General features: G+C 42.7%; 3 protein-coding genes and 1 long non-coding RNA gene across 5 annotated transcripts in view; 2 read left to right on the top strand and 2 right to left on the bottom strand.

Moving 5' to 3' along the window:
- The window catches only part of LOC136461569 (uncharacterized), a 50,156-nt gene extending 30,680 nt beyond the window's left edge, over positions 1-19,476 (bottom strand). The window contains exons 1-2 of one of the 2 annotated variants that reach the window (XM_066460854.1): positions 19,042-19,468; positions 17,217-17,679 (exon numbers count right to left, since the gene is read on the bottom strand). In XM_066460854.1, the coding sequence (XP_066316951.1) occupies positions 17,395-17,679; positions 19,042-19,224 (468 nt within the window). In that variant the 5' untranslated portion in view covers positions 19,225-19,468 and the 3' untranslated portion in view covers positions 17,217-17,394. Of the gene's footprint in view, positions 1-17,216; positions 17,680-19,041 lie in introns of those variants that run through there. The other variant, XM_066460853.1, reaches the window with a different exon arrangement.
- On the top strand, positions 6,773-7,727 carry LOC136457501 (subtilisin-like protease SBT2.5). Its single transcript, XM_066457534.1, has 3 exons — positions 6,773-6,995; positions 7,107-7,254; positions 7,407-7,727. Exons 1-3 carry the CDS (start codon positions 6,919-6,921, stop codon positions 7,467-7,469), a joined length of 288 nt encoding a protein of 95 aa, XP_066313631.1. The 5' UTR covers positions 6,773-6,918; the 3' UTR covers positions 7,470-7,727.
- On the top strand, positions 16,488-17,104 carry LOC136457263 (uncharacterized). The gene has a single exon (XM_066457335.1). It carries the CDS (start codon positions 16,488-16,490, stop codon positions 16,953-16,955), a length of 468 nt encoding a protein of 155 aa, XP_066313432.1. The 3' UTR covers positions 16,956-17,104.
- Positions 19,477-21,222: 1,746 nt separating the features above from the next.
- Positions 21,223-24,374, bottom strand: LOC136457500 (uncharacterized). Its single transcript, XR_010759739.1, has 5 exons — positions 23,697-24,374; positions 22,685-22,773; positions 22,221-22,393; positions 21,752-22,142; positions 21,223-21,650 (listed from the first exon to the last, which is right to left on the bottom strand). It is a non-coding gene; the product is annotated as an uncharacterized lncRNA (long non-coding RNA).
- Positions 24,375-26,936: the final 2,562 nt, after the last annotated feature.

The following is a 26,936-nucleotide window of genomic DNA, read 5'->3' as shown; positions in this document are numbered from 1 at the left end:
AGATAAGAATTTCTGCTCTTGCTTAAGCAATGATGGATTCTTGTCAAATGTGTACAGGTATAATTGCTATAGGTAGAGTGTCAATTGATTTTGATGGAATGTATAGCATGCTTAAAAAAGGCATCTATAGATGTTTGTTCCAGAAAAAAAAAAGTTAAAAACAACTTTTAAAATTGGCTCGGCAGCAGCAGCAAGTATGATTACTAAACCACATTGATCTTTGAATAATAAATAGTCCAATTATTGAGGTATTTTTTTATGATGTCAAGGATAAAGAACATTAAATAGATTTAGTTTGGCCATATAACTTGAATAATAACTCTTGTTCAGTGAGTTACCATTACCACTTACCACATGGCTAATTTACTTAAATGTATAGGCAACCATGGCATGGTATGTAGTGCATGTTGGTCACATGCCTGGGATTTATTGAACCTAGGAAGATTGCTATGCTCAAGTCAATCGCTACCCTAGTAATTTGCACAAAAAATACAACACAGAAGCTGAAGCTTTGAGGGCCTGCTATAGTCATCCTACCTACCTTGTAAACCATGGGCAACCGGCCTACTATGGTCCAATGAATGCAAACCATGGCCATCCGCTGGCACTGGAGATCGAAGAGAAGCCACCCGCCAGAGATGTGAAAATTAGGAGAATTGCTCCTTGGTCTTGGAAAGATGTCATGCTTTTATTTATGGCTATGGTCATCATTTTTCTTATTTGGAAGTTGATGTAGGCTTAGTTTCGTAGAACAGTAGGTGGACTTTGTTGTATGTGGTCAATCAAACAACAAATTTGTTCTAGGTGAACATATGTTATTATTTGACTTTGTTGTATGTGGACTTATTATTAGACTTTGCATTAAACATATTATATATATATATATATATGAACATATGCTATTAGTAGTTGTCCACGGCCAAAACTAACCACGATCGTGTCACAGCCATGACTCATCGTCGCCTGTTACCCCATCACTGAAGAACAGATCGGCAACAAGAAGCGGCTGATATCGCTGGGATGGGAGAGTAGCATAATCCGACAAACGGTGACGATGTCAATCAGGTCGGTGAGAACGAGCAGCCATGGACCCCGTCTGGCCTACTCGATATGGGTCAAAATGACCAAGATGGCTAGGTAACTTTGGTATCATATGACTATGTAGCCACACACGCTAATCAATTGAGAGGGTCATAGCTTACTTGGTATCTCTAGTAGGAGCCTCCATCGGTCGAGGAGCCAGAGGGTTCGGGTAGCAGGAAGGCTAGATCCAAGCGAGGCGTGTCAAAGATTTCTATTGGTAGGAATGCACACTAGCACATTACTGAGTTTGATGAATTCGGGGATCCACTCTCACCGCCTATAGCTTTAACCAAATACAAGACTATCATCGGATTACTTGTTAGGGACTTCATCCCGATTAAGTATAGGAAGTGGATTGGGAAAGATGATGACCGGTGGAGGGTTCCCGAAAGCGAGAAGGATTACATATGGGATATCAAGATCCCAGAGTATTTTACTTTCCCAGCCGAGTATGACAGGAAGTTAGTCAAGAAAAAAGCAAAAGAAATTTTGGGGACATGCTTCAAGAATTTCAAGGGGACATTGTACAAGAATTTTGTCCTCCAAAATAAAGAGCCAGATTTCGCAAGCATAAGGAGAGTTCGCAAGCAGAAGGACTTCTGGCAGGATTTCAAGGAATACAGGTTATCTAAGGAGTACTTAGAACTGAGCAAAAAGAATAAGGAGAGTTCGCAGAAAGTGACGAATCCTCATCATCTTGGCTCTCGTGGCTACGCCAAAAAGATGCCAGAATTTGAAGCAGAACTTCAAAAGATGGATCGCCTTGCTGAGGAAGGCATTCAAGTTGAGACCGCCGATTGGGAGCCTAGATCAGTATTATACTGTATGGGGAGAAATGTACGGCACACCGAGGACGAGAGCTTTAGCTCCTCAAATCAACCCATGAGCGAACTCATCCAGAGGATCTCCCAGGTAATTGAGGAGGTGAGGCAAGGGACTTGCACTTCTAATAGGGAGAAAGCCGTGCTCACCCAAGCACTCGGAACCAAGGAGCACCCTGGTCGCACTAGAGGAACTGGTGTTGTTCCTTGAAAACTAGCATTCCCTCAAGAATCTAACACTTACCGGAGCCGCTCGAGAGGTAGAGCAAAATAGGAGGCAGAGTATTTGAGGAGACTAAAAGAGATGGAAGACAGAACGGAAGCACGGATTGAGGCGATCGTTGAAGCATGAGTCGAGCAAATTTTGCTGTCTAAGGGATCAGTAGTACCACAAAACCCTACTCCTACTGCCTTTAGCCCACAGTTTAGGGGTCACAGCAGCTGCGGATCGACCCCACTCGATGAAGAAGAGGCGAATGTGCCTCATACAGTGGACGACATCACTGAACCATCAATGTCAGGTTGTACATCCATCAGGAATGGACAAAGGACAAGGTGGCGCTCGGCCAGGCCTGGCCTACGGGAGACGGGATAATTAATGGCCACCCAATTCCACTGGGGTACGCTCGCATCATCATTGATAGAATACTTGATAAGAAGTATAACAAGATACCCATTGAGTACCCCGTAGCGGAAGACAGGCTGAAACTTGGTCAAAATAAGGGCTCTCAAGTGGCCTGGCGCAAGCGCTTCATTAAGCTTGACCATCAATTGTCCTCTGATGATGAGGACGACTGCGAGTCTTCGCCCACCCGCGATGATCACTCGCCATCTCCCAACAGAGATCACTCCCCTCCTCATCTGGAGCCATCACCCCTGAGAAGACAAAGGTCTCCTTCTATTCCTCCTCGTCCGACTCCATCTTCATCAGCCCTGAGAAAAGAGACTCCTCCTCCTCCTCCATCTTATCAGCGCTAGGAAAACAGAATTCTCGTCGTCATCCTCCTCCACCACCTCAGCCCAAAATAAGATCAAGGACATCCTTGAAGTCGCAGAAAAGGTCCTTGGATTCGGTCGCTAATGCTCCCAAAGTGGACCAACAGAAAAGAAAAAGGTCGTTCAGTGGCAGCGTTACCACCTTGATGAAAGAAAAATTTACAGCACACATCTCGAAGGAAGATTGTGTTAGTTTCTTCAATCTCTGTGCCTCACTGCCTTCATTTTTGTTGAAGTCCAAATTCGAAAGGCAAACACAAAATAAATACGCTACAACCAGAGACGAAGAAATACACAATAAAGATTTAAGGAACGTACAGAAGTACGTCAAAGACAACCTAGGATTAACCATGGAAGAGGCCGCAACCATCTATTATGATGTACAAGGGACGGCAACACCGGCAATAAAGTATGAAAGGGGCAATCTTTTGGTTCCCGATCATGAGTATAACAATCTAACAACATATATGCGCCAATTACATGAATATTACATGGCTCAAGCAACAGAGATGGACGACTTTGGTTTTGAAGTTATTATCTGTTCATCACATGTTTTCCATTATCCTGAAGAAGAGAAGTTCGATGTCGACTAGGAGTGCTTATTCCAGCTATACCAGAAACACACTCTCGGTGTTCAAATGTTGACGCTGTGGACTATGTAAGTACCCTACAAGCACGATATTATAATTAACTACTCTCTCGAGACACAAATTATTAACTTTTGAGCACTTCCTATGATTTTATGTAGGTGTATAGCAAAATTTTGCATTCTAAAAAGCAAATGGGATTACATAGGCTTCTTTGGACCCATGCGAGTCAATGAGAGGACATGTATAGGCCTCTATAGATGTGATGTGGAAGACCTGAAATAGAGATTGATTGTTGTTTTCGATGAATTCACGATAAAGAAGAAAACACACATACTTCTAGCCTACAACTGCGAGTATGTGTTCTCGGCTTTTAATTTTATGTTTTCTTTTTCGTTATGATTATTCGATAATTAGGATTCTGTGATTGCAGCAACCATTTCGTCTTTATTTGTGTTAATCTTGTCAAAAATCTGCTCGAGGTGTGGGACTCGAAGAAAAAACTATTTCATCATCTGGATGCACTAGTGGCAGTGCTGAATTAGTAAGCGATCCTAATAACATATTATTTTCTAATCACACATACCGCTTTCTAATGTTTCTCCTTTTAATGTTGCTCAGTGTCCGAAGAAGACATATCGGTGGGACGCCGGTCACATTCAAGATTGTCGAAATAGAGGGGAAGTACCTATCACAGCCGACGGGAAACAATGAATGCGGGTTTTATGTAATGTAGGCAATGCTTTGCTACATCGGCGGGAAATCGGAAGAAGCCGATAAGTTGGTGTGTATAATCTCCATTTTATTTATGTCTATTAATAATTCAACAAAATGATTTACTGTTCCTCTTTGGATATCATCTTTTTTGAACGACAGCGCAAGAAATATAAGCACGAAAGGCTGCTAGACATGGAGATCGTCGCACTACAATCGGAGCTAGAAAAATTCATCTTAGCCGAGGTATTGGAAAAAGATGGAGTATTTTTCATTGCACAATCCGTGAAGTACAAGGACCAGTATGGCCCAGAGCAGCTCGCCAGATTATTGTAAGAAGTCCGAGAAGCATTGCACAATCTGTGAAGTCCAAGAACATTTCTTTTTTGTTTTGAGTTATCGAGATCTTGATAAGAACATTTGAACCGTAACCGTGATATTTGTAATGTTTAATATTGATGAACCTGTCGTCTACGTAGCGTATATAAACTAAAACCCAATTCCATGAAAAAATATAAATTAAAATAAATTATAAAATAATAAAATACGAACGGGCACTGCCGGTTAGCAACAAACCGGCAGTGTTGTCGTAACCATCACTGCCGGTTAGAAACAAACCAACAATGTTGGCTTGCTCAACACTACCGGCTTGAACCATGAACCGACACTGATGATTACGACAACACTGCCGGTTTGATCCATGAACCAACACTGATATTTACTACAACATTGTCGGTTTGATCTATGAACCGACAGTGTAGGCTTGCTCAACACTGCTGGCTTGAGCCAAGAATCGACACTCTTGAAGCAACCGTCACTGTCGGTTGGCACTATAAACCGGCAGTGTTGTTCAACTAGACACTGCCGGGTGGAGCCAGGAACCGACACTGTTTCCTGTAGATCAGTGTCGGTTTTTAAGGACCGACAGTGATGTCAACCCCCATCACTGCCGGTATGCCACTGTCGGCTCAAAATCCGGCAGTGAAGTGGGTTTTTGAACCGGCAGTGATGTCCAGATCTAGGGTAGTGCATCAATATCATCTATCAGTGAAAGAATAATTATGTAGCTATAAAAGATTTGAACTTATGCGGGTAAATTTCATCAAAAAAATCTAAACATGTTTTCTTAAACATATATGTAAGCATGTTTAATTTCTTAAACATGTATGTAGTTTTTTTTTTTGCGACGATTATCCATAATGAATTGATTCACCGCTCATGTATGAATCTACAGCTGTGCTTGTATCCATATCTATCCTCATTTTGGCTCCACAATAATCAGCGTCAAGAACAGTTACAAGTGTCACATCACAAATACTAATTTGATTGCATATGTCTCCGTCTAGCACGCTATACAACAAAAGAAGGAATTAAAAAATAGCACGCAACGCTTGCTGCACTTGCATTGTGCTGGTAAAATACGTGCAGGCACAGACTGATTATGTTTAATTTTTCACCATATATGCATCCGCACTATAAAATTCTATATACCCAGGAGGCTAGCGGACCCCTTAATTTTGCTCTGGCTCCGCCACTGAACACGGCAGGTAACAAAGAGACAAGCAACACGCTACGTAAGTTCCAGAGTCGTTTATCGCTAGCTACTCATATATATTAGTAAAGATATGTATCAATGCATGCATGGAGAGACACAGTGGCATTCATGCATAATACACGTCTATCCACTCGGCCGGTCTACACGCGCGTACATCCAAAACCTCTCCAGAAGGCAGAAGCGGAAGCGGAAGCGGAAGCGGAAGCAGAGCCAGAGAGGCATGCATGCATGGCTGGCGTCGTGACATGCATATATGCGCAGTGTTTTGGTTCTCTACTATAGTCCCGTCTCAGAAAACCGTGCATTCAGTTAACTGTGCGCGGTCACAACACTTTGTACCGTGTGGCAGCACATGCATGCTGTGAATATTCACATGTCGCACACAGCACTAGCACATATATATACTACTGAATGCACATGGAATCGTACGTTACCGCGCTAGAGAAGAAGGTAAGGACACATGCTGCAGTCATGCATGCATGCATGGAATGGAGTGAAATGATCCAAGGAGAGCAAGTACTCTCGCGCAGGTACACACAGTGTAGCGGAGGGACGGATGTGATGAAGGCCGCCGCGCCGCATGCACGCACGCACGACACGGCATATCGGTCGCAGAGAGACGCAGAGATCCCCGTGTCGTTCCTTGCGCCGGATCGCATGCGTGCGTCCGGGCCCTGCTGGCATGATGCAGCCAGGGCCAGGGGCCAGGGGCCAGCTGCTGCGTCTGCCTGATGCCGTTGCCGGCACAAGTGATCGATAGAGATGACGACTGGGGACACATGTGCTAGTGTGCTTATTCTGTGCGAGATGCCCTCCTTCCCGCGCGGCGCGTCCTTGACCAAATCAGTTGCTTTTGTTGTGTTGTGCTTATTAGTTAACTCATCACTCTAGCTTAGCTAGATCTAGGCTAATCTGGGTACAGTTAACAAACCTCAGCTCTCACACACTTCCACTGCCGGCAGCCCGCTATAAATAGCGGCCCATTGCAATGATATGGAACCAAGCGAGCAATACAAGCACAACTAGTTGCGAGCTCTCCATCCCTAGGAGTACCAGCAACTGGCTAGCTAGCTCTCTCCACTATAACTGCAGTAGCTAGCTAGTATAAGCTGCAGAGACAAGGTAGAAGAAGGCCACATTTCGAGCTAGCTCGAGAGCAGCAATGGCGAAGCAGCAGCAGGAGGTTTACTTCGTGTTCATGAACTTTGACCCCGTGTACGAACGCCTCAGAGCTGATCGGTAACTAGTCTACTTTCTTTCGTTGTTTTTGTTTCTTCACACACTGCTGCATATATACACTGTTATATATATGTGTGTGTGTGTGTATATATATGCTGGTTCATCTTCAAGGTCCAAGGAGGGGTCGGCCACGCTGTATGCATACCTGAGTCAGAAGCACGACAAGCTGCTCGCCAAGATCCTCCAGCCCGACTCCTACCACAAGAGGTCGTCCCTCGCCATCGTCGACGGCTTCGCAGTCGAGATAACTGAGGATCAGGTGATGGCCGCTCCTTTAATACTCTTGGAGGATGTATGGGTGTATCAAAACTAGCCCTTATATTACAAAGCATTATGGATCCTCTTCACCTTCATTCTGTGATCAGCCATGTGTGTGTTTGTGAACTTATTATTACGTCATGATGACGACAGGCAAGCGTTCTGAGATCGGCCAAGGAGGTGAGGGTGGTGGAGAAGAACCAGGAGCTCGCATGACATGATCTCTCTGCTAGCTATCTCAGTCAAACGACCGGACGGGACTAGTTTTATGTATAGATGCTCTGGAGCGCATCATATATATATATATAAGCGTACGTTGTGCGTGAGTGTGAACTCTCATGCATGCATATGGCTTTGTTGACTCCCCTAGTCCAACTTAGCTGCTGCTAGTAGTACTAAGTACTGTACTACCCTAATATATAATATAGTTCTTCGCTAGCTAGGGCCTAATGATCATCATCAGAGCATCAACGACTTCCAGACGATTATATTCAACTCTATGATCGATCTATAACTGTAATGGCTGTGATTTGTTCAAAAGCTATATATATGTACTGTATTAAGTAAACTTATAACTGTGTAACTATCTTCAGTCATGCATGTGGCTTCAGCAATCACTATCCACAAATTAATGTGCATCAATGTGAACTCACGTACTGTGTGATTTTGGGTGTTACTTCTCTGTACATATGTATATAATGTATAATATGCATGTGTATTAACTATATGGATACTTTGGGTGCCTATCTACACATATATGTAGGTACATATGCATGGCAGAATGTGATGGCGTGTCCTTTATTTGAGGCATTGCATCGGTTGACCTGATGTTGTTGAAACGAGACAAGAATTGAAGAGCGAACCTTTTGAGAAGATCACAGATATGATAATTGGCGGTTGCAAGGCTTTCGAGGTCTTGATATATGCATGCATGGCGCCATTAAGCGTCAACACTCAACACAACTCGATGCCGGCCTTTGCATTGGACTGATGAGCTAGAAGCCTAGAACGAAAAACCTAGCTAGCTAGCTAGCGTGCATGGAAAAGCACATCTCTTCGTCATGCATGCAAAGTTGTGTGTCTGTCTGGGGAGGATATAAGATGGAGCTAGACGATGATGATGGAACTAGTACGTATGACACCTGCTTTACAAACTGTCACCCGTGTATAATACATATACTGACCTGCTACATACCTATACAGCTACAAACAAGACATAGTCGATCAAAAAATTACTTTGAATGCGTGTAGATAGGCCCTAGATCACAATACGCCAATAATGTACAATGTCCGATTAGGAAACAGTAGTATAATGTAGATGCATGGACATATGTGATATGCCAACTGCCGGAGCTGTAGCCGACACAGGGTTCCTGGATGAATAGAGACCAAGCACAGTCCATCACACTACTAATGATCGACACGTTAGGCGCCTAGACGGTGACAAGGCAATCAACACGATATATGCTTATTTTCTCACTTCTCCTAGCTATATACTCCCTCCGTTTCAAATTATAAGTCGATTTGGTTTGTATGGTATATAGTTTTTGCTATGTATCTAAGTGTATAATAAAAGCTATATATCTTACAAAGCTAAAACAATTTATAATTTGAAACAAAGGGAGTACTCTGTAGGGGTGCAAACCCCTCCAGTTTCCCTAAAAAACAAAGGGAGTACTCTATATCTCAGGTGTTTGATTTTTTTTATTGTTGTTCAGACAACATATATATAATTTTATTATTGTTTGTCTATAGAAAAATTGTAAATTGTCTCTTGTGAGTTGTTTTTAGTTGTACTATTAGTTGTCTACGTAAGATTGTTGCCTGGAAATTCAAGCACCTGAAATATAGCAACTCTTCTTTTATTTTTTGTTACCTTCTGCTGGACTCTAATTGATGTCAACATAATAAATGCATATTAGGCCCATTGGCATTTCAGAATTAGATCATTTTTTAAAAAAGTTGGGGCGGTGGGAGAGGGAGAGCTTCCCCACCTGATTTTCAGAATTTGATCATCAGTATCAATTACCTCACTTCCGATCACAAATATAAGTACATCTGAATTTGGATTCTAATTGATGCCAATATCTAACTCCTGGCTGCTTGGATGTTGTGGAAAGAAAGAAACAATAGAGTCCTCCAACGTCGTGCGACTAAATGGTTCATATATTCCCTGGTCCTCACTTCCCACTTGGTCAGGAAGATTTTGATGAGGCTATATAATGGGAGACAAACATCTTGAGACCTGATTGCTAGTTTGATTAGGGATCAAGGAGTTGCAAGAGTTCACACTCACTAGTAGAGAAATGACCTTTGATCCACTTTGAAATTTGGCTTTAGTTCCGGTATTTTTCGCGCCCGGGACTAGAGGAACCTTTAGTCCCGGTTGGTAGCTCCAACCAGGACTAAAGGTCCCTGCCCAACGGCTACTGCGGCAGTCTTTTGCTGTAGGGGACCTTTAGTCCCGGTTGGAGCTACCAACTGGGACTAAAGGTTAACTTTTACTCTCGGTTCGTACCTACAACCAGGAGTAAAAGTCTACTCCTGACTGGAGGCTTTGTCCGGAACTAGAAAGGGACCTTTAGTCCCGGTTGCTGTATCCAACCGGGACTAAAGGTCCCCTTCTATATACCCCTTCTTCCTCCCCGAGCCCGAGCCACTTCAAGCTCAGTGTTCTTGCTTCATCGCCGGCCTCTCTTCTTTCCTCATCGCCGGTAATCACAAGATTTCTTCGATTCCACCATCGATTCTTCGGTTCTAAAGGTTACCAACTTTATACTCTCATGTTTCATCAGTAGCATATCTCATTTTATGGACTAGATATATGTGGTTTTTTATGGTGGATTTTTTTTATTTATAAGCCATTTAAGATCAAAATCACTTTAAAGTTTGCATATTTGGATGAAGGAAGGTTAAAGTAGTTATTCAAAACTAGTATTCAACTTTCATTTCTAGCATGCATAACACACTTCATGGTTTAGAGATATAGAGAATTTTAGAGTTTTTTTAATTTTATTTGTTTATAAAATGAGAAATTTATATTATATTAAAAATGAGTATAGAGAGTAGATGGCAACTGCTTCCGGGTCCTCAGAGCGACTGAGGCCGGACCTCCCTCTCATTGCATGCAGCAAGTGTGAGGAGAAGATTGTGATGGAGTACCGGGTGAGGAAGGAGTGTTCCAACAAGGGCCGTATCTTCTATAAGTGTCCGGATCGCAATGTGAGTTATTTTATCGCATTTGATGATTATGGTTAATTTATACTTATTTTCATGATGATTGTGATTAGAGTTCTAATTTTTTGTTTTAATTTCAGTGGGATGGCACTGGATGTTCAGGCTGGTACTGGGAGGAAGAGTATGTTGAACACGTGCAAAACTCTCTTGCACAGGTGGCTACGGCGGCTGATGAGGCAGTGATCCTACGGAAGAAGCCCATAGATGTTGAACAAACGCATGATCTATTTGTTTTAGTTGGGATTGGTCATGAAATCCTTATGTTGCTGAAGTGTATTTTAGCTTTAGTTTTTTTAGTGGTAGTTGGGATTGTCTACATTGTAGCGAGACTTTCATAAATTAATACCTTGTGTGGTGGCATGCATATCGTATAATTAACTAATTATGTTCTAGGTTTTAATATGGTATGTATGTCATGTAATGCAGATGAGCCGGCATTAGATGTACAATGCCGATCGCCGCTCCTAAGAGTTCATTGAAGGCATGCATTCTTTCTTATATGTGGCCGAGGCAAACAAACGCGATTGTTTCATGTGCTGCCCATGTGCCATATGTAAGAATTTGAAGAAATATGCTAGCTCAAGGAGTCTTCATTCATGCTTGTTGAAGTCGGGTTTCATGCTAAACTATATTTGTTGGACGAAGCACGGAGAAACCGGGGTTATAATAGAAGAAGGTGAAGAAGAATAATGGGACGATGATGACATTATTGCTGAATATGGTCCCTTCAATGATACTGCAATGGGGGAAGCTAAAGAAGAGGTAGGGGCAGAAGATGTGCCCGCTGATGATCTTGGTCAGGCCATTCGTGACGCACAAAGAGAATGCGAAAGTGAAAAGGAGAAGATTAAGTTCGAGTGCATGCTAGAGGATCACAAGAAATTGTTATACCCAACTTGTGATGCGGGGCAGAAAAAGTTGGGTACCACACTGGAATTGCTGTAATGGAAGGCAAAGAATGGAAGGCAAAGAGTGGTACATGGCAGCGTGTGAACGGGGAGAGAACATTGTTTTTGTCAGAGTTAGAAACCAACATTACTTCCGTGGCGATAACGTTATATATGTCGAGTTTTTAGAATTACACCAACTATGCCACTTGGACTCTCTCGATAAAAGTCTCAATAGCTGCTATTGTCTATAAGTGTGATTATTTTCTACTATTAAAGTGTATATATATAAAACTGCATGTATATATATAAATTATATATCCTCACACTATATTTTTATATATGCAGATATGAGATGACAGAACTCAGAAAGAGAAAGGATAATGATGTTGGTTTCGTTGATCCAAATGTCGTATTCAAACACCCTAATCCCCCGCCTCAATGGAAAGATGAACTCAAAAAAAATCTCATGAGGTTCTTAGTGAACTAACAAAACAAGGACATACTCTTCCCCTACAACTTCAAGTGAGTGTTAAATAATTAATGTCGATCATATGAACATTTGTTCAATTATTTGCTTACTAGCTAAGCTATCTCCCATATATATATATGTTGACTCTAGTTAATGTCGATCATATTTGTGTATAAAAATATATGCAGCAATCACTAGATATTGATGGTCATCGATATGGCCAATAGTCGGTTGAGCATCTTAGACTTGTTAAGAAAAGAGCAAACAGAGTACCAAGACATGATAGATATTATCCAAGGGTAATTTTGTCTCTCTAGCAACTATATATACCCTGATCTCTTAACTGCAACAATTATTAAAGGCCAAATTAATTTTTTATTTTATTGGGCGCAGTGTTTGAAAAAGTTTCATTGAGAAACACCACATGAAACATTACAAAGCGCCACTGGATGTAATCGCACACAAAGTAAGTACTATCTGTATTTATATATATAGAACTACTATCCTGTAGCTGGCTACAGAATAACTTATTCTGTAGCCACTTTGAGTTACGATAATTACTATGTTATTTTACGAGATTATAGTAACTCCTTACTAAGTGGTTTAATATAACGTTATGGTAAATATCCCCATGTGTTATAGTAACCCAACTATCGTAAATATGTATTTATATTATGGTAAATTAGTATATAAAATTATAGTAAATGGAGGTGGCTACAGAATAACTTATTTTGTAGCCGGCTACTGAATAGCCTCTCCCTATATATATATATATATATATATATATATATATATATATATATATATATATATATATATATATATATAATTCAATTAACACCATACATGCTTTCAATTCACCAGATCTTTTTTCTAGTAAAAGTGGGTTCTGAGGTAAGAACAGGGGAATATCTACTGCAGATACTATGTTTGCGAGTTCATCATGGCGTACGCAAAAAGAACTTCTGAAGAGACCCTCAAAGTACGTTATATAAATATATTCATATATTCATAATTTCTTTTATTGCTCATATATATAAGTAATCACGTGACCAACCCCACACACACACACACACACACACACACACATATATATATATATATATATATATATATATATATATATATATATATATTAATATTTTTTCTTTAACTTTTATTGAAGACTCTATGGTTGAAGGAAAAAGTCATACGACGTGACCAATTGAAAGCAATTCAAGAGACCATAGCAGGATTTCTTAATGACCAAGTCTTAAACCCCACCGGTGAGTTCTACAATGACGTGAACGAAACATGGAAGCCAAACCAGATGGAGTGAATTTGTTATCCCAAGGATATGATAGAATATACAATACAAGCTTTATTTGTAATATATATACATAATATGTGTACATAAAATAACGTACAATATATGTATATGCATGTAATATATACGTTAGTTTCATACTTTAGTTTGTACAAAATGTTCGAACATTATAAGCATGTAGAATACGTATATTATTAGCAGCATAGAATGCGTATTCAAAAACCTATTCAAAAACCAAAACGAATCATCAATTGAAAATAGAAACAAAAAATAAAGAAAAAAGAAAACATTTAGTCCCGGTTGGTAATACCAACCGGGACTAAAGGGCCGGCCCACGTGGCCAGGCTGGGAGGCCTCTTTAGTCCCGGTTGGTACCAACCAGAACTAAAGATAGACCTTTAGTCACGGGCGAGAAACCGGGACTAAAGGAGGGGCCCTTTAGTTCCGGATTCGTGCTCCTGGTTGGGAAACCGGAACTGAAGGGGTTTCTCAACCGGGAGTAAAGCCTGTTTTTGTACTAGTGACTCTAGACCTTGTAAACCTCCAATCACAAACAGTTGTTTACATATAGTCCTTAGCTTCAAGGGTAATTTACTTTATTTCTTCCCCATTTAATGAAAAACATGCTACGACACGGTCGCTAAAAGATATCAATGTTCGAAATTCATTAAAAAATGTATATAAAGTTTTATATAGGTTGACAACATATATAGGATACATTGGTATTAGTGGATTCAATGCAATATGAAAAGTATTCTTGATAATATATATAATATTTTTAAACATTTATTACTAGTCAAAATGCAAGTTTCATATTGATGGTATGTCGATTTATAATAGACTAAAACTTTAAATTTCTGACCAGATGAGATGAAGTAATAATAGGTTGTTTTCTCCTGGCCTCGCAACCCATTTGTGGCTAAGCAACTCAAGATTCAAGAGAAAACAGTGCAGCACTTAGCAGCCATGTTTTCGAAAAGGAATGAGAAATGAAACATGAACGTTGAGCAATACTTTAAAAAAAAATTATACTATGGGAACGTAAATTTACCAAAACGACATTCTAGTGAGGAAGGCTGCTAAGTGCTAACGTCTAGCATCCGTTGGGCCTTTCACGTCACCTCGTGAAGAAATTCAATTCCCTGTTCTATCATCCCTGCTGTACAGTACATCTTTATTAAGATTCTCCCTAAGGTTGAGTTCGGTTATTCCGGATTTGGCCCGGGAACTATTCTAGACCGTCAAAAGTATATACAAATTACTGAACCAATTTCACATGAAATCGTTCTAGGCACTCAATCCACGACAAACGAACATGCCCTAAAGGGTCCGTTCGGTTGTCACAGAACTGCTCTCTGGAACTGTTCTTGGTCGGATTGTTTGCCATATTTACATAAGCTATCAGCAGCTGGAACGATTCCTGGACCAATCCTTGCCTAAACGAATGGCCCTAAGAAATTTGTAGCCCCTCATGTTGGTATTGAATTTTCCCTCATTGCTAAGTGTCCGCTTTGCCTGTATGCGACCTTTTAAGATGCTACTTCCTACTAATAAATAACCAGCAACTTTCCTCAGAGCGAGGCGAAGTTTTGAATTATCATATGTACAGACTACACGTTAACCACAACGAACGAGTGCTGTGTAGAGGAGTCGATGACACAAGACAAACTAATCCGAAACCAATGACAATTAGATACGTGGAACTAGCTGTTCTAGAGATACTATTAAAACAACGTCATTGACATTGCCATGTCCCCAAGCTCTGAAAGTCTGTAAGAATATGCCAAGCCCGGCCCATCTCCTACGTCTGCAACTGCAAGGACAAAGGCACGGTCGCACGGACAGTCCATTTGATCAAGCTTCAACCATTATTATTTTTATCATATTACTCCCACGGTCACAAATAAGTGGCGTGTCTTAGAGTTACCTTAAGTCAACCATGTCAGACTTTTGCAGTGTGTTATTTTTGGTGTGTTGATTGTGGATTTGTGGGTGTTTGAATAATAATACAGACCGATCTGTCTCAAAATTTAGTTTTATAAAAAGTATACTTTTGCTATGTTTTATTATTATATAGACATTTCATACAAAAATACTAATCAAAGTGATATTTAAATACCATGTTCATGTCCAAAATATCACAGACTTGTGAACAGAGTGACTAAATTGTTGGTTAGAATTTTTTTTTTAAAAAAATGTTGGTTAGCACTGAGTCAATCATAATGATAACAAATCATTTTTCACATACCCTGTTTTGAATAACCTACATATTGCAAGCCTAATTGTTAGCTAAAGATTACAAAGTCTGATTCTTGAAATGTGTGTGTGCCTTGTATAGTTAAAATGAATAATTACCAGAGAGACGACCACAAATGGTACCTACATATCAAGTAGTTCATAAATAATAAAATGTAACTACTTCACATCCATCTTACTATATGGCTAGGAAGCAGTGGTACCTATATATCAAGTAGTTGATAAATAATAAAATGCCACTACTTCATATCCATCATGTATATATCAAGTGGTTGATGAATAATAAAATGCCACTACTTCGCCTTCATCCTGTATGGCTAGGAAGCATGCTGACTCCAACACTCCTCCCTGTTTGTACATACAACTTGATGACACTATTCTATTGTCATGTTAATTTATTTGAGTTCACAATTCGTCATGTCTCGTATATACAATCACTTCACTAGATGAAGGTGTAAGAGCAATTTCCAATGTAGCATTCGAACCAAGGGAACAGGGTTCAATTTGTGTTTTGATTGTTCGGTGGCTTGCAGTATGTGTATGTTCATAGACTATTAAAGAAGTATAGCTGTTCGGCTGATGGTTTCTGCAGCTGATAAGCCGGCTGATGTTGTTTTGTTGTAAGAGAAAATACTGTATCATGGCCGATAAGTTCAAGTGAACAGGTACATATCACTTCTTTTTGGTTTTTTTCTCCTTGCAAGACCGTGTGGTCAGAAACGTGGGAAACAAATTTGTCAGCTAGGAAAGAAATATATCAGCTGCAGCGTTCAAGTCGAACCGAGTTTGGAATGAACAAACCGTCGATGCCTCCAGTGTTCTCGGTTCAATTTTGCTTTTCCTCGGCTCAATTTCGTCTAACACTGGATCTGCTCTAAGGGTAACCAACTCAACCGTAAAACCAACCATTAATATAGATCGTATAGCAACCTTAGCGACTAATCCAGCGTCAAATCCTCCATTAAATTAAATTTGATACTAATCTCATTCTCATGCTCGCCGGCTCCGTCCATTGCTCCCTCCCCCTCTCGTCGTCGTTGGCTCTAGTCGTCACTCCTAGCTGCTAGCTTAGCCACATGGCCCGCGCAGTCGTGCTCGCCATCGCAGTCTGCTGCCTCCTCGTGGCCACCGCGCCGGCGCGCCGCCCCGTGGACCTTCCGGCAGCACGGGCGGCCGACGCCGTCGTCCTCGTCGACCGCGAGGCGGCCGCCGAGCCCCTGCCCAGGCCGGTGAGGGCTGCCGCCGACTGTGCCGAGGCAGAAGCCGATGAGCAGTTCACCACCGCGCTTGCTGTGCCCGAGGAGGATGGCGACGCCGCCCGCGTGGAGGCGACCAGTGGTGGCGCGTCAGCGTTAGAGGTCCGGCCCAGCTCCGAGGAGACGACGACCGTGGAGGGGTGGGGCTGGGGCTGGCCGGCCGTGTCGGGGAAGGCGGAGGACGACGAGAGGCGGCTGTACGACTCCGATTCCGACTCGGACTCCGACGACGAGGACGAAGGCGGCATCTTCCGGTGGCTCTGGAGGCTGGCGGATCACCTCTTCTGAACTCCGAATTATGATCGATCCTCACCACACCTGCCGCCAGTAGACATATTCCGATGCTTCGATCCTTGTCTGGCGCAGATCATATATATGTAGCAGCAACACCTCTTTGTACAAAATTATATTGATGATGAAATAAATGATACACCTGTGTTGTATGAATGGATCAAACATTCAAACTGCTATAGAACCTGGTAGTAACTGTCAGCAGCAGAAGAACGTTATACAGCATGCTTCCTAGAAGCAGAGCACGCCTGAAACATCTAATGACAAGCATGCTCGACAATGCAAAAGTGTGTTACAATCAAGTTGATAGGTTCTGCCTCTCATCCTATCCTACAACGTTATAAAAAGTCAAGAGATGTTACAAAGACAACATCTGATTTCAAAGAAAACGCATCTACCAATACAGATGAGACTGCAGAAACCTGGCCAAGCAGTTCTACTTCTCCTCCTCCTCGATTGCATACTCGTCATCGTCCGAGTCACTGTCGTCCCAGCGGTCATCATCGGAGTCATATTCGATATCGTAGTCATCCTTCGTATGAGCCTGGCTGAAACCGCTCAGCTCATTCCTCCCGTCATCCTCATTGATGAACTCCAGTCCATATACAGCGTCTCTGTGCTTCACAACCAGCCAGCGAAGCAGCCTGTCCTCCTTGTTCAGATAGTGGAGTTCTTGCTGGAACGAAGGTGGAACCATCATTGTCATTTGCATAAGCTGGCCCTGTAAGTGGGGAAGCGATCTTTAAGACAACTACACAAGAGCAGGTTCTCAAGCTATACACAAGAGCAGGTCAAAAAAAATTATGTAGAGATATATCACTTTTTTGTCCTCCAGGCAATAGGTTCAAACAAAACTTGGCAATGGTTTAAGCTTCACAGTTAGCTTGGCAATGGTAACCGAAAACATCCATTATGCCCCTAACCCTATAAGCAGCTTTAGCCATTCTACTTCATCTGCTCTGCTGCTTGGCAAATCCTTAGAAGAGGAATTGATAAATCACGCCATGTAGGTAAAGCCATAGCAATGTCCAAAGTCCACCTTGAAGCAGCTAAATCATTTTTTGGCTCGTAAATCATATCATCACAAAGTACTTTCATTAATCATGATGAAGTATAAGCACTAATAAACTCTATTTACATGTCAACTCTGCGTAAATTAGCACCGATGATTCTTAGAAGCCTTTTGGTTACCTATTTGTTTTTTGTTTTTTGTTTTTTTGGGACAGTTATGCTCCTAGGCAACCCAGTTACAAATTGAGCATCCTTTGCCAAATCCAAACGCACTCGGGCCTTGCATTCTCTAAAGTTATAACAGTGTAATTTTCATTTCTAATAACCAGTTCCAGCCTTACTATCATATATATTGTGTTTAACGAGAATGGCTCAATCGTTGCAGTTAAGGTTACCAAGAGGACAACCGAGGATTGCATTATACAAATCTGACAGGGACCAAGAATAAATTCAGAATACTGACACCCAAGACCCAACAATGGCTTCTTATACTGAAACTCATCACAGATGCATACAAGCTACAAACTGGAGTTACAGCCACAGAATCTGGTGTCTAGAGGTTGATGTAGCACAGCACTTTTTTCTCTAATTTTCACAAGACACTGTAAGGTAATCTCAACTACTGATCTCACAATAAATGCCTAAACTCCATGTTTTGAAACATGAAACTCTATGGTCTGTTTGCATGGCAGCGTAGAAAAGCTGCCTGCGCCAGGCATCACTTCTAGGTGTTCAATTTCAAGCGCCTGGGATTGGATGCGCCTGCCAGGCACGCGTTCCTAGGCCAGGGCCGCATCTAAACACACCATAATAGCGCTATGGCCAATCCTACGGAAAAATCTACTTGGGCATTTCGTCAAGCACGCCGCAGGCACCATCCACAGCCAAGTCACAAGTCCGGACCCCCGAACTCACGGTTCCTTCAGGCATTTCCATCGAACACCATTCAATTAAAACATGCACCTAGCCAGGAACACGAGCACGCGGACGCGGGGCCGCTCCCCGACGGCGGCGAATCGGACAAGCGGAGCGGCAGAGCAAAAGGGAGGACGAGTCGAGCGGGCGGGCGGACCTGGTAGTGGCGGCCGTCGAGCTTCTTGACGCCGTAGCCGAGGTTGACCTTGCCGAAGGACTTGACATCGGTGACGACCCCGTTGCGCTGGCAGGCGCGGCGCGCCACCCGCGTCACCAGGTCCGCTATGACCTCCCTGGTCACCGTCGGCTTCACCAGCAGCATGCAGTCGTACAGCGGCATCTCGCTTCGCTTGTCGGAAAGGGGTGGAGGAGGCGTTGGGGAGGAGCCGAGGTGTTCTCCCTCCTCCCGCTCTATGCTGCCCGGCGCCTCGCGATCGCTCCGCTCTGCCGCCGCCGCACAGCTTGTGTCTGTGTCCGACGATCCCGAACTGGTGGGGGCTGGGCTGCGGAGGCGTCGGGGAACGGACGGAGGTTTGATTGGGGGTTTGCCTGTCGGCCCTTGGGGCGTTGATGGGCCTAACTGGACTGGGGTGTGCCTGTCGACCGATCTGGGATTCTATGAGAAAAAAAAAGTCCACTTTACCTCCTCAATTTTTTTGTAAAAGTTTTTTTTTCCTCTCTTAACTTCAAAACCAGGCAAAACACCTCCCTCAACTTTTAAAACAGTTCATCTTACCTCCCTAGCCCGGTTATAAACGGTTTTGAAGACAGTTTTATCTTTTTCTTTTTTATTTATTTTGTTTGAATCTTTGAAAAATCATAGTAAATCATAGAAAAATTGTAAAATAGAAAATTCAATTTTGTTGGACTCCACATAAGTAGATCTACACAATGAACATATAATATAGTATGCTTTAGTACAAACTTTATGTTGTAGCTTTAGATTTATGATTTTTCGTAATTAAATGGAATAATTCATAGCTGCAGTTCTATGGTCCAATTATGGTGAATTTTTTATGGTTGGCTAATTATTGTATGCTTAAACTGTAGTAAAAATTTTATACTCATTAGATCATGTATAACTTAGTTATAGATTTTATTTAGGTTTATGCTTATTAAATATAAATAAATCTATAACTAAGCTATACATGATCCAATGAGTATGAAATTTTTACTAAAGTTCAATCATACAATAAGTAGCCCACCATGAAACTTTCATCATAATTGTACCATAGAAATTGCAGTTATGAATTATTCCAATTAATTACAGAAAAGAATAGATCTAAATCCACAACAAAAACTTTATACTAAAGCATACCATATTATATATTCACTGTGTAGATCTACTCATGTGGAGTCCAACAAAAATGGATTTTCTATTTTATGATTTTTCTATGATTTACTATGATTTTTCAAAGATTTAGCCGAAATAAATAAAAAAGAAAAAGACAAAACTGCCTTCAAAACTACTTATAACTGGGCCAATGAGGTAAGATGAACGGTTTTAAATGTTGAGAGAGGTGTTTTGCCCGGTTTTAAAGTTCAGGAAGGAAAAACGGACATTCGCAAAAGTTGAGTAAGGTAACGTGGATTTTTTCCGAAAGACTGAAGGATTGAGATTGTTTCTTGGGTTGGCTGCCTGGGCTGTGTGTGTCCAGTTAATCCCAGATAGGTCCAGCCGTCCTGGTGAATGTTTGTGGTTTTGTCTTCTTTCAAATTCAAAAAACACAATACGGCTCATGTATGGGCACGTACATTCACCCGTGTAATAAACGTTAAAACGCATACGCCTCGCTTACCGTTGAAAGAACGATCAGCTATAGATAGTGTTGTTTGCAGGCTCTAGATGTGCTAACCTTGCTTGTGTGTTGTGTGATCCGGGAACAACGTGGAGTCGTTAAGCGCATTAGAAAAACTAGGCAGGTAGGCGCGCTTCGCCGCGCCTGTATAGGGTGAGCTGGTGGCCTATGCGCAGTGGCGGATGTGGGATGCGGGATAAGGGGGGGCTAAAACAACAGAGATGTTGATTTGCACGAAGATTTAACGGTGAAATCAAGTTTTTGCTACAGTAATTAACATTGAAATCAAGAAATTAGGGGGGGGCTGGAGCCCCCCCAGCCCCCCCTTTGGATCCGCCACTGCCTATGCGGTTTAGATATAGTAAAATGTTGGCTATAGTATTTTATTAACTTACATATGAACAACAGAGTGAAGTGCTGTTTTATATTAACTCAAAATTACATTAGTTATTGATACAAAAAAAAATTGCATTAGTTATAAGTCAGATATTGCCACACAAATGTACAGGCTCTTAGAGGAAGGGAAAATAGTTGTAAATGAGGTAGCATCATATTATTGTCACACAAACAATCCAAACACGTATACGGCCGTGTTCGGCTGGCTGGCTGGCTGATTGCCGGCTGGCCAGCCACCTCACAAAATCACTATTCACATTCTGCCATAACAGTATTTTTCTCTCACAACAATCAACCGAAACAGTATTTTTCAGTCCTGCCGAACAGGCCCTACAAAAGTACAACTGCTCATGCTGCTTATTGGAACCTCATGTTAGAATTAATTAGTTAGCTAGTGCAGAAACTATTGCATTTCTTTGTTGTTGTCCCAATGTTCTCTCTGCAACATTCTTTTTTCCATCGGCAAATTCAGGTACACTTGAGAACATGCAGATTTTTTAAACAACCAAACATTCATGGTCATACAGAGTTCAGATGAGCAGCTCAAGATCTTTGACAATAATTTCGGTACCTGTAGGGTTCATGATAAGAGCAGAGCAACTATCAATATCAATAGGGCTAAAAACTGTTACATGAAACATTTTAGCAAATAAGAATAAATGAATGTATCACCTATTGGAGGAGATTAACTATCTGCTTATTCTGTACCGAGTATATTTATTGCCTAAACAAAAAAAATATCTTAAGAGAACTTTGTCAGTAGTTAGTTATTTCAGCTTATGATGAGTAGCAGGAGTGCAGGACAATGGATTCATGTTAGAACCTCACATGACACTTTTCAGCAAAGATGAATAAATCAATGTATCTGTTCATATTTTCACAAATTGTAGAAGGAAAATTATATCCCAGTTAAATTCACTTTCAGTTTCTGTCCCACTTTCTACTCATCTAACTCACTTAAGATCTTGTGAGTTTTTTAAAAAATATATATATATATACTGCGGTTTGATCAGTTTGCAAAATGTGTACCTCCCAGCTGTAAGATCGTTCCTTAACTTGTACGCTTCAAAAAAAATGTTAGAGAAGAATTAGCACCACAAACGTATACCCCAAGCAAAACAGCCGGTCTCTATTGGCGTACCTTCAATCTGCGAACTGCATTCTTATGTAGACAGGGATTTGCCAGATCATTTTAGGACAGGTACACTGGAAACAATGATATATGGACTGAAGCACAAAGCAGGCCAAGGCAGGAGTGACGTGAAACAGAAGGCATCAATTTTATTGGACCTAATCCCCGCTCGATTGCACCCCCTGCAAGTCCGAAGACCGGTGAAAAAAAAATGGATATGATGAATTTTGTACATGGTTCAGTTCCGTGCATAGCATGAAGCAGCGTGAGCGGTGTCAAATCTATTTGTATTGGCCAAATCAGGCAAATGGCTAGATCAGGCATGATTCAAGGCGATGAACGGAAGAATTATATGAAATAACCTGCAATCTGCTCACCTAACCACATTAGGTTGTCCCAACCCCAGCATTTAAAAGGTCTAAGAAGCATACTGATTGGTCGCTCAAAGAAAGAGATGCAATTGGTGTACTGACCAGATCTGGGAGTCCCGGTAACAGGTGATGTAGTGAAGCGAGCTGCAGGAGCATTGGCTGGTCTGCGGCTGTGGCAGTTGTGATAGGATCTTGGCATAAGAAACAAACTATCTCAGTTAAAGAAAGAAACACATTTTTTAGGTTTGACATAACAAATCATATAAAATAATTTATGCAAATGTCAGGTACGGTGCAGGCCATTGCTAGCTGTTGCTGATCATTATGAATGGCCAAGAAAATACAGGTTCAGCATAGCATATGGCAAACCTGGTGACCAACACATGCATAATATATGACACTTTATATCAGTCATGACTCATCACATTGAGAAAGCTTATAATCAAGCTAGATTTAATGGTTTTGAATACTAAAGATCACAAAAGAAAACATCATGCCTTGCATTAAATACAAATAAAATGTAGAAAATTTTATAGCATGGCCCTGAAAGGAACCAATGAGCGTGAAAGGTCTGTGCATATGTAATAGATAGAGAAAATTGTGAAGTCGTAACTAACAGTATGAGAAATTCAGGTATGATGTTCACACTGCAAACCTTTACTGCTCATTTAAGATTAAATCCATAACAACCAAAACTGAAGTATGCATTAGATAAAAGTGTCATATTCTATTTACTTCCTATACACCATGGCAACAAAAATGTTTTGCAGCTTTGAATCTAGTTTAAACAATTGCTACTAAAGCAGAATTGAAACGCATTGGAAAAAGAGGAGCAGGAATTTCATAATAGATCAATTCAGCATAGTAAATCATATATGATTGTAACGAAACTAAAAAAAACTAAAAACCAGAAGAAATTGCTGTAATTGTTATCTAAATCATGCCAACCATAAATCAAAATGCTCACTTCCTTGTTTCAAATGCTGACTTGTACAAATTGTGATCAATTATCAAATCAGTGTTCCAGAATCATAATCCCAGTAGTACATGTACATGCCTTCAGCTATGAGCAAAAGCAAACAACCACAAGAGAGGAGAGAGAAAAAACACTCACCACTGTACCCGCCTCCAGTTTCATCATTGCGGATGAGCCCCGGTCACGTCATGGTGTAGTCTACAGCGTCGGCGGTGTATACGCGCACTGGAGCCTATCCGTCGTGCGCGCGTATAAGACTGCGGGCCGCGCCGCTCGCTGGGCCGGCACGCACACCCCGGCGCTGCTCGCGCTGCCGATCCGCTGTGCGCACGTGTACGGTCACGGGCACGGCTCGCACACCCAACCGAAGAACATAAGACCACGACGCCGTGGCCACCGGTGTAGGGCTGTGCCGTGCGCGTATGGAGGCGAGACTCCGGGAGCTGGGAGCGCCCGGGAGACGGGCTGCGGCGGAGTCACAGCAGGCGAGGCTGAGACCGAGGCGTGGGAGGCGACCGGCCACGCCGCCACGAGCCCACGAGATCCTAGGGCCGAGGCGAGCGACCGCGGCTTGAAATAGCGGCGACGGGACGACGACGGCCTCCGTAGCAGGCGCGGCCTACGCGGCGCGAGAGCCGGCACCGGCCGCCACGTCGCCCCCCATCACCTCTGCCTCCCTCAGCCGATCCCTCCTCCTTCCGAGAAGGCCGCCAGGCACCCGGCGGGGGAACGGGAGGAGGTGAAGCGGATCTGTGGAAGGAAGGCAACAGAGAGGCAGCTGGCGGCATCCGGGAGCGCGGCGGCCGATGGAGGCGTCGAGGCGTGAGGCGTTTTTCTTTGAGACTTTTCCCTGTGTGCCATTATAAAAGATCGTAATCCCCTGTGTGCCCCTGAAAAAATTCAGCGGTCTTTAGCGCCACTACTCCAACTTTTTCGTGTCATCTATGCCACTTCCGTCAGTTTTGGCTCTAACGCCGTTAAACTGCAGGTATGAAAAGACGAAAATGCCCTTAAGTTCAAATATGTTATTAATTTTTTTTGAGCATCTTAACGACTTCAAATGAAAAAACTCAAAACTAGAAAGTTGTAGATCTCATCGAGATCTATAATTTTCATATAAATTTTTTTTTCATTTAATTTCGCAAAAAAAAATGATTTGATATGATTAATATATCTTAGAAAAATCATATTATTATTTTTGCGAAATTAAATGAAAAAAAAAATTTATATGAAAATTATAGATCTCGACGAGATCTACAACTTTCTAGTTTTGAGTTTTTTCATTTGAAGTCGTTAAGATGCTCAAAAAATTAATAACATATTTGAACTTAAGGGCATTTTCGTCTTTTCACCCTTGCAGTTTAACGGCGTTAGAACCAAAACTGACGGAAGTGGCATAGATGACACGAAAAAGTTGGAGTAGTGGCGCTGAAGACCGCTGAATTTTTTCAGGGGCACACAGGGGATTACGATCTTTTATAATGGCACACAGGGAAAAGTCTCTTTTTCTTTTGACGGGTGCTGAGGGAGGGGAAGAGGGACGAAGCGGAGGCGTCGAGGCGTGAGGCGTTTTTCTTTTGACGGGTGCTGAGGGAGGGGAAGAGGGACAAAGCGGAGGCATCGAGGCGTAAGGTTTTTTTTTTTTTGGCCAGAGGCGCCCGCGGAGCGTTGAATGGACTGGGAGACAGGAAAAGGAGGCGGACACACGCACGAGGCACGTGGATGCGTCCGATTTGTGAACAGTAACTGTACGGTGCTGAGGGAGGGGAAGAGGGACAAAGCGGAGGCGTCGAGGCATGAGGGTTTTTTTTTTTTTTGCCAGAGGCGCCCGCGGAGCGTTGAATGGACTGGGAGACAGGAAAAGGAGGCGGACACATGCACGAGGCACGTGGATGCGTCCGATTTGTGAACAGTAACTGTAAAGTACTGAAGCGCTCTCGTCGCGTGGATGCTAGGAGCTTTATGGAGTTTCATATGTTGCGTAACAGAGGCAGAACAATGTGTACACGCAGACGCAGCATCCCTTCCTCCCTCCCTGCCATAAAAAGAACTTGTTTGGACTGTAGCCTCCCTCTGAGACACATAAACTCTCAGGCCAGGCGAGTATTTTTTGTCTGGCGCTGGAAACCGAACGTCGGGGATTCGGAGCGCGGCAGACGAGTCTGGGCAGAGATGAACAATCAAACAGTCCCTGTAAACGCTAAACAACGATTGTATGCGTCATCGTCCATGGATCAGCACTTGAGCAGAGGCCAGAGTAAGAATGGACGGGTGACGCCGGCAAAATCGATGCCGACAAGAGCATCTCTTTCTGGCACCGCGCGGGACGGCCGGATGCATGCATGATTGATATCTCCGGGACGGGGACCCCCACCCGCCGGAGGCCGGCGGATCCGTGCGGTCTGGTACCCGGACAAGTGGCGCCCGTGGTGGCCACGATCCGTCGCCGGCGACCCGGCCGCGTGTAGTGTACGTCGCTGTGCCGCCTTGGCGCCTTGTTGTCCCCCTGCCGCCCGCCTGCTCTGGCTGTACTGACCACCAGGTAGCTAGCATCTCCGGTCAAGGCCGTCGCCGTCCGATCCTCTTGCTTGGACTCAGACGACGCGCGCGACGCTGCAGAATTCGCTGGAGGCGACGCCGGCCGAATGATACTTGCACTAGTCGTCCTTGCTAGTACCGAATTTTTTACTTTTTTATCCTTTTTTTTAAAGTTTCTCTCAAATAGACCTCTGGCGGAATTCCAGAAATGGACCATTGGCTCGGCGCCAGAGTGAGTGGCGCCGAGCTCGGCGCCACGGTGACTGGCGCCGAGCTCCTGGCCACGGGCAAACGGCCTGCAAGGGGCTCGGCGCCAGAGTGGATGGCGCCGAGCTCGGCGCCGTAGATCTTGGCGCCGAGCTCGGCGCCACTCACTCTGGCGCCGAGCTACCTGCATTTAACCTTCGCCCAGCCTTCTTCCCTGAGCGTTCTTCCTCTTCTTTCTCCTTGGGTTTTTTTCTCGCCACTTCATCCTACCTCACGAATCGACATATTGGACCTTGAAAACCTTGATTTGATCCGTAGATCTTCGAGAGCAAGGTATACTCGCTCACCTCCTTGTTTTTCTCGTATAGATTCGATACATATTAGTCGGATTTTTGAACCTAAGAATCGTCATCACTTAGGGTTTCATTGTATTCCTCAATATATGTATTATACAACTGTAGGTTCATTTTAAGGCATGAAAAATGCTAGCAAACCAAGCCGCATGTAGTTATGTTATGGGTTTATTGTTGTGGATGAAATAAGAAACCCTAGGTTTAGGGTATAATGTTAACTGCTTTTGGTTCTTATAACGAAATTGATTGTATTGTAGTTATGGTTCTCATTGATATTTTT

The sequence above is a fragment of the Miscanthus floridulus genome, chromosome 6 (assembly GCF_019320115.1).
Source record: "Miscanthus floridulus cultivar M001 chromosome 6, ASM1932011v1, whole genome shotgun sequence".
NCBI classification, from domain to species: domain Eukaryota; kingdom Viridiplantae; phylum Streptophyta; class Magnoliopsida; order Poales; family Poaceae; genus Miscanthus; species Miscanthus floridulus.
This window is presented reverse-complemented; position numbering and strand designations above follow the sequence as displayed.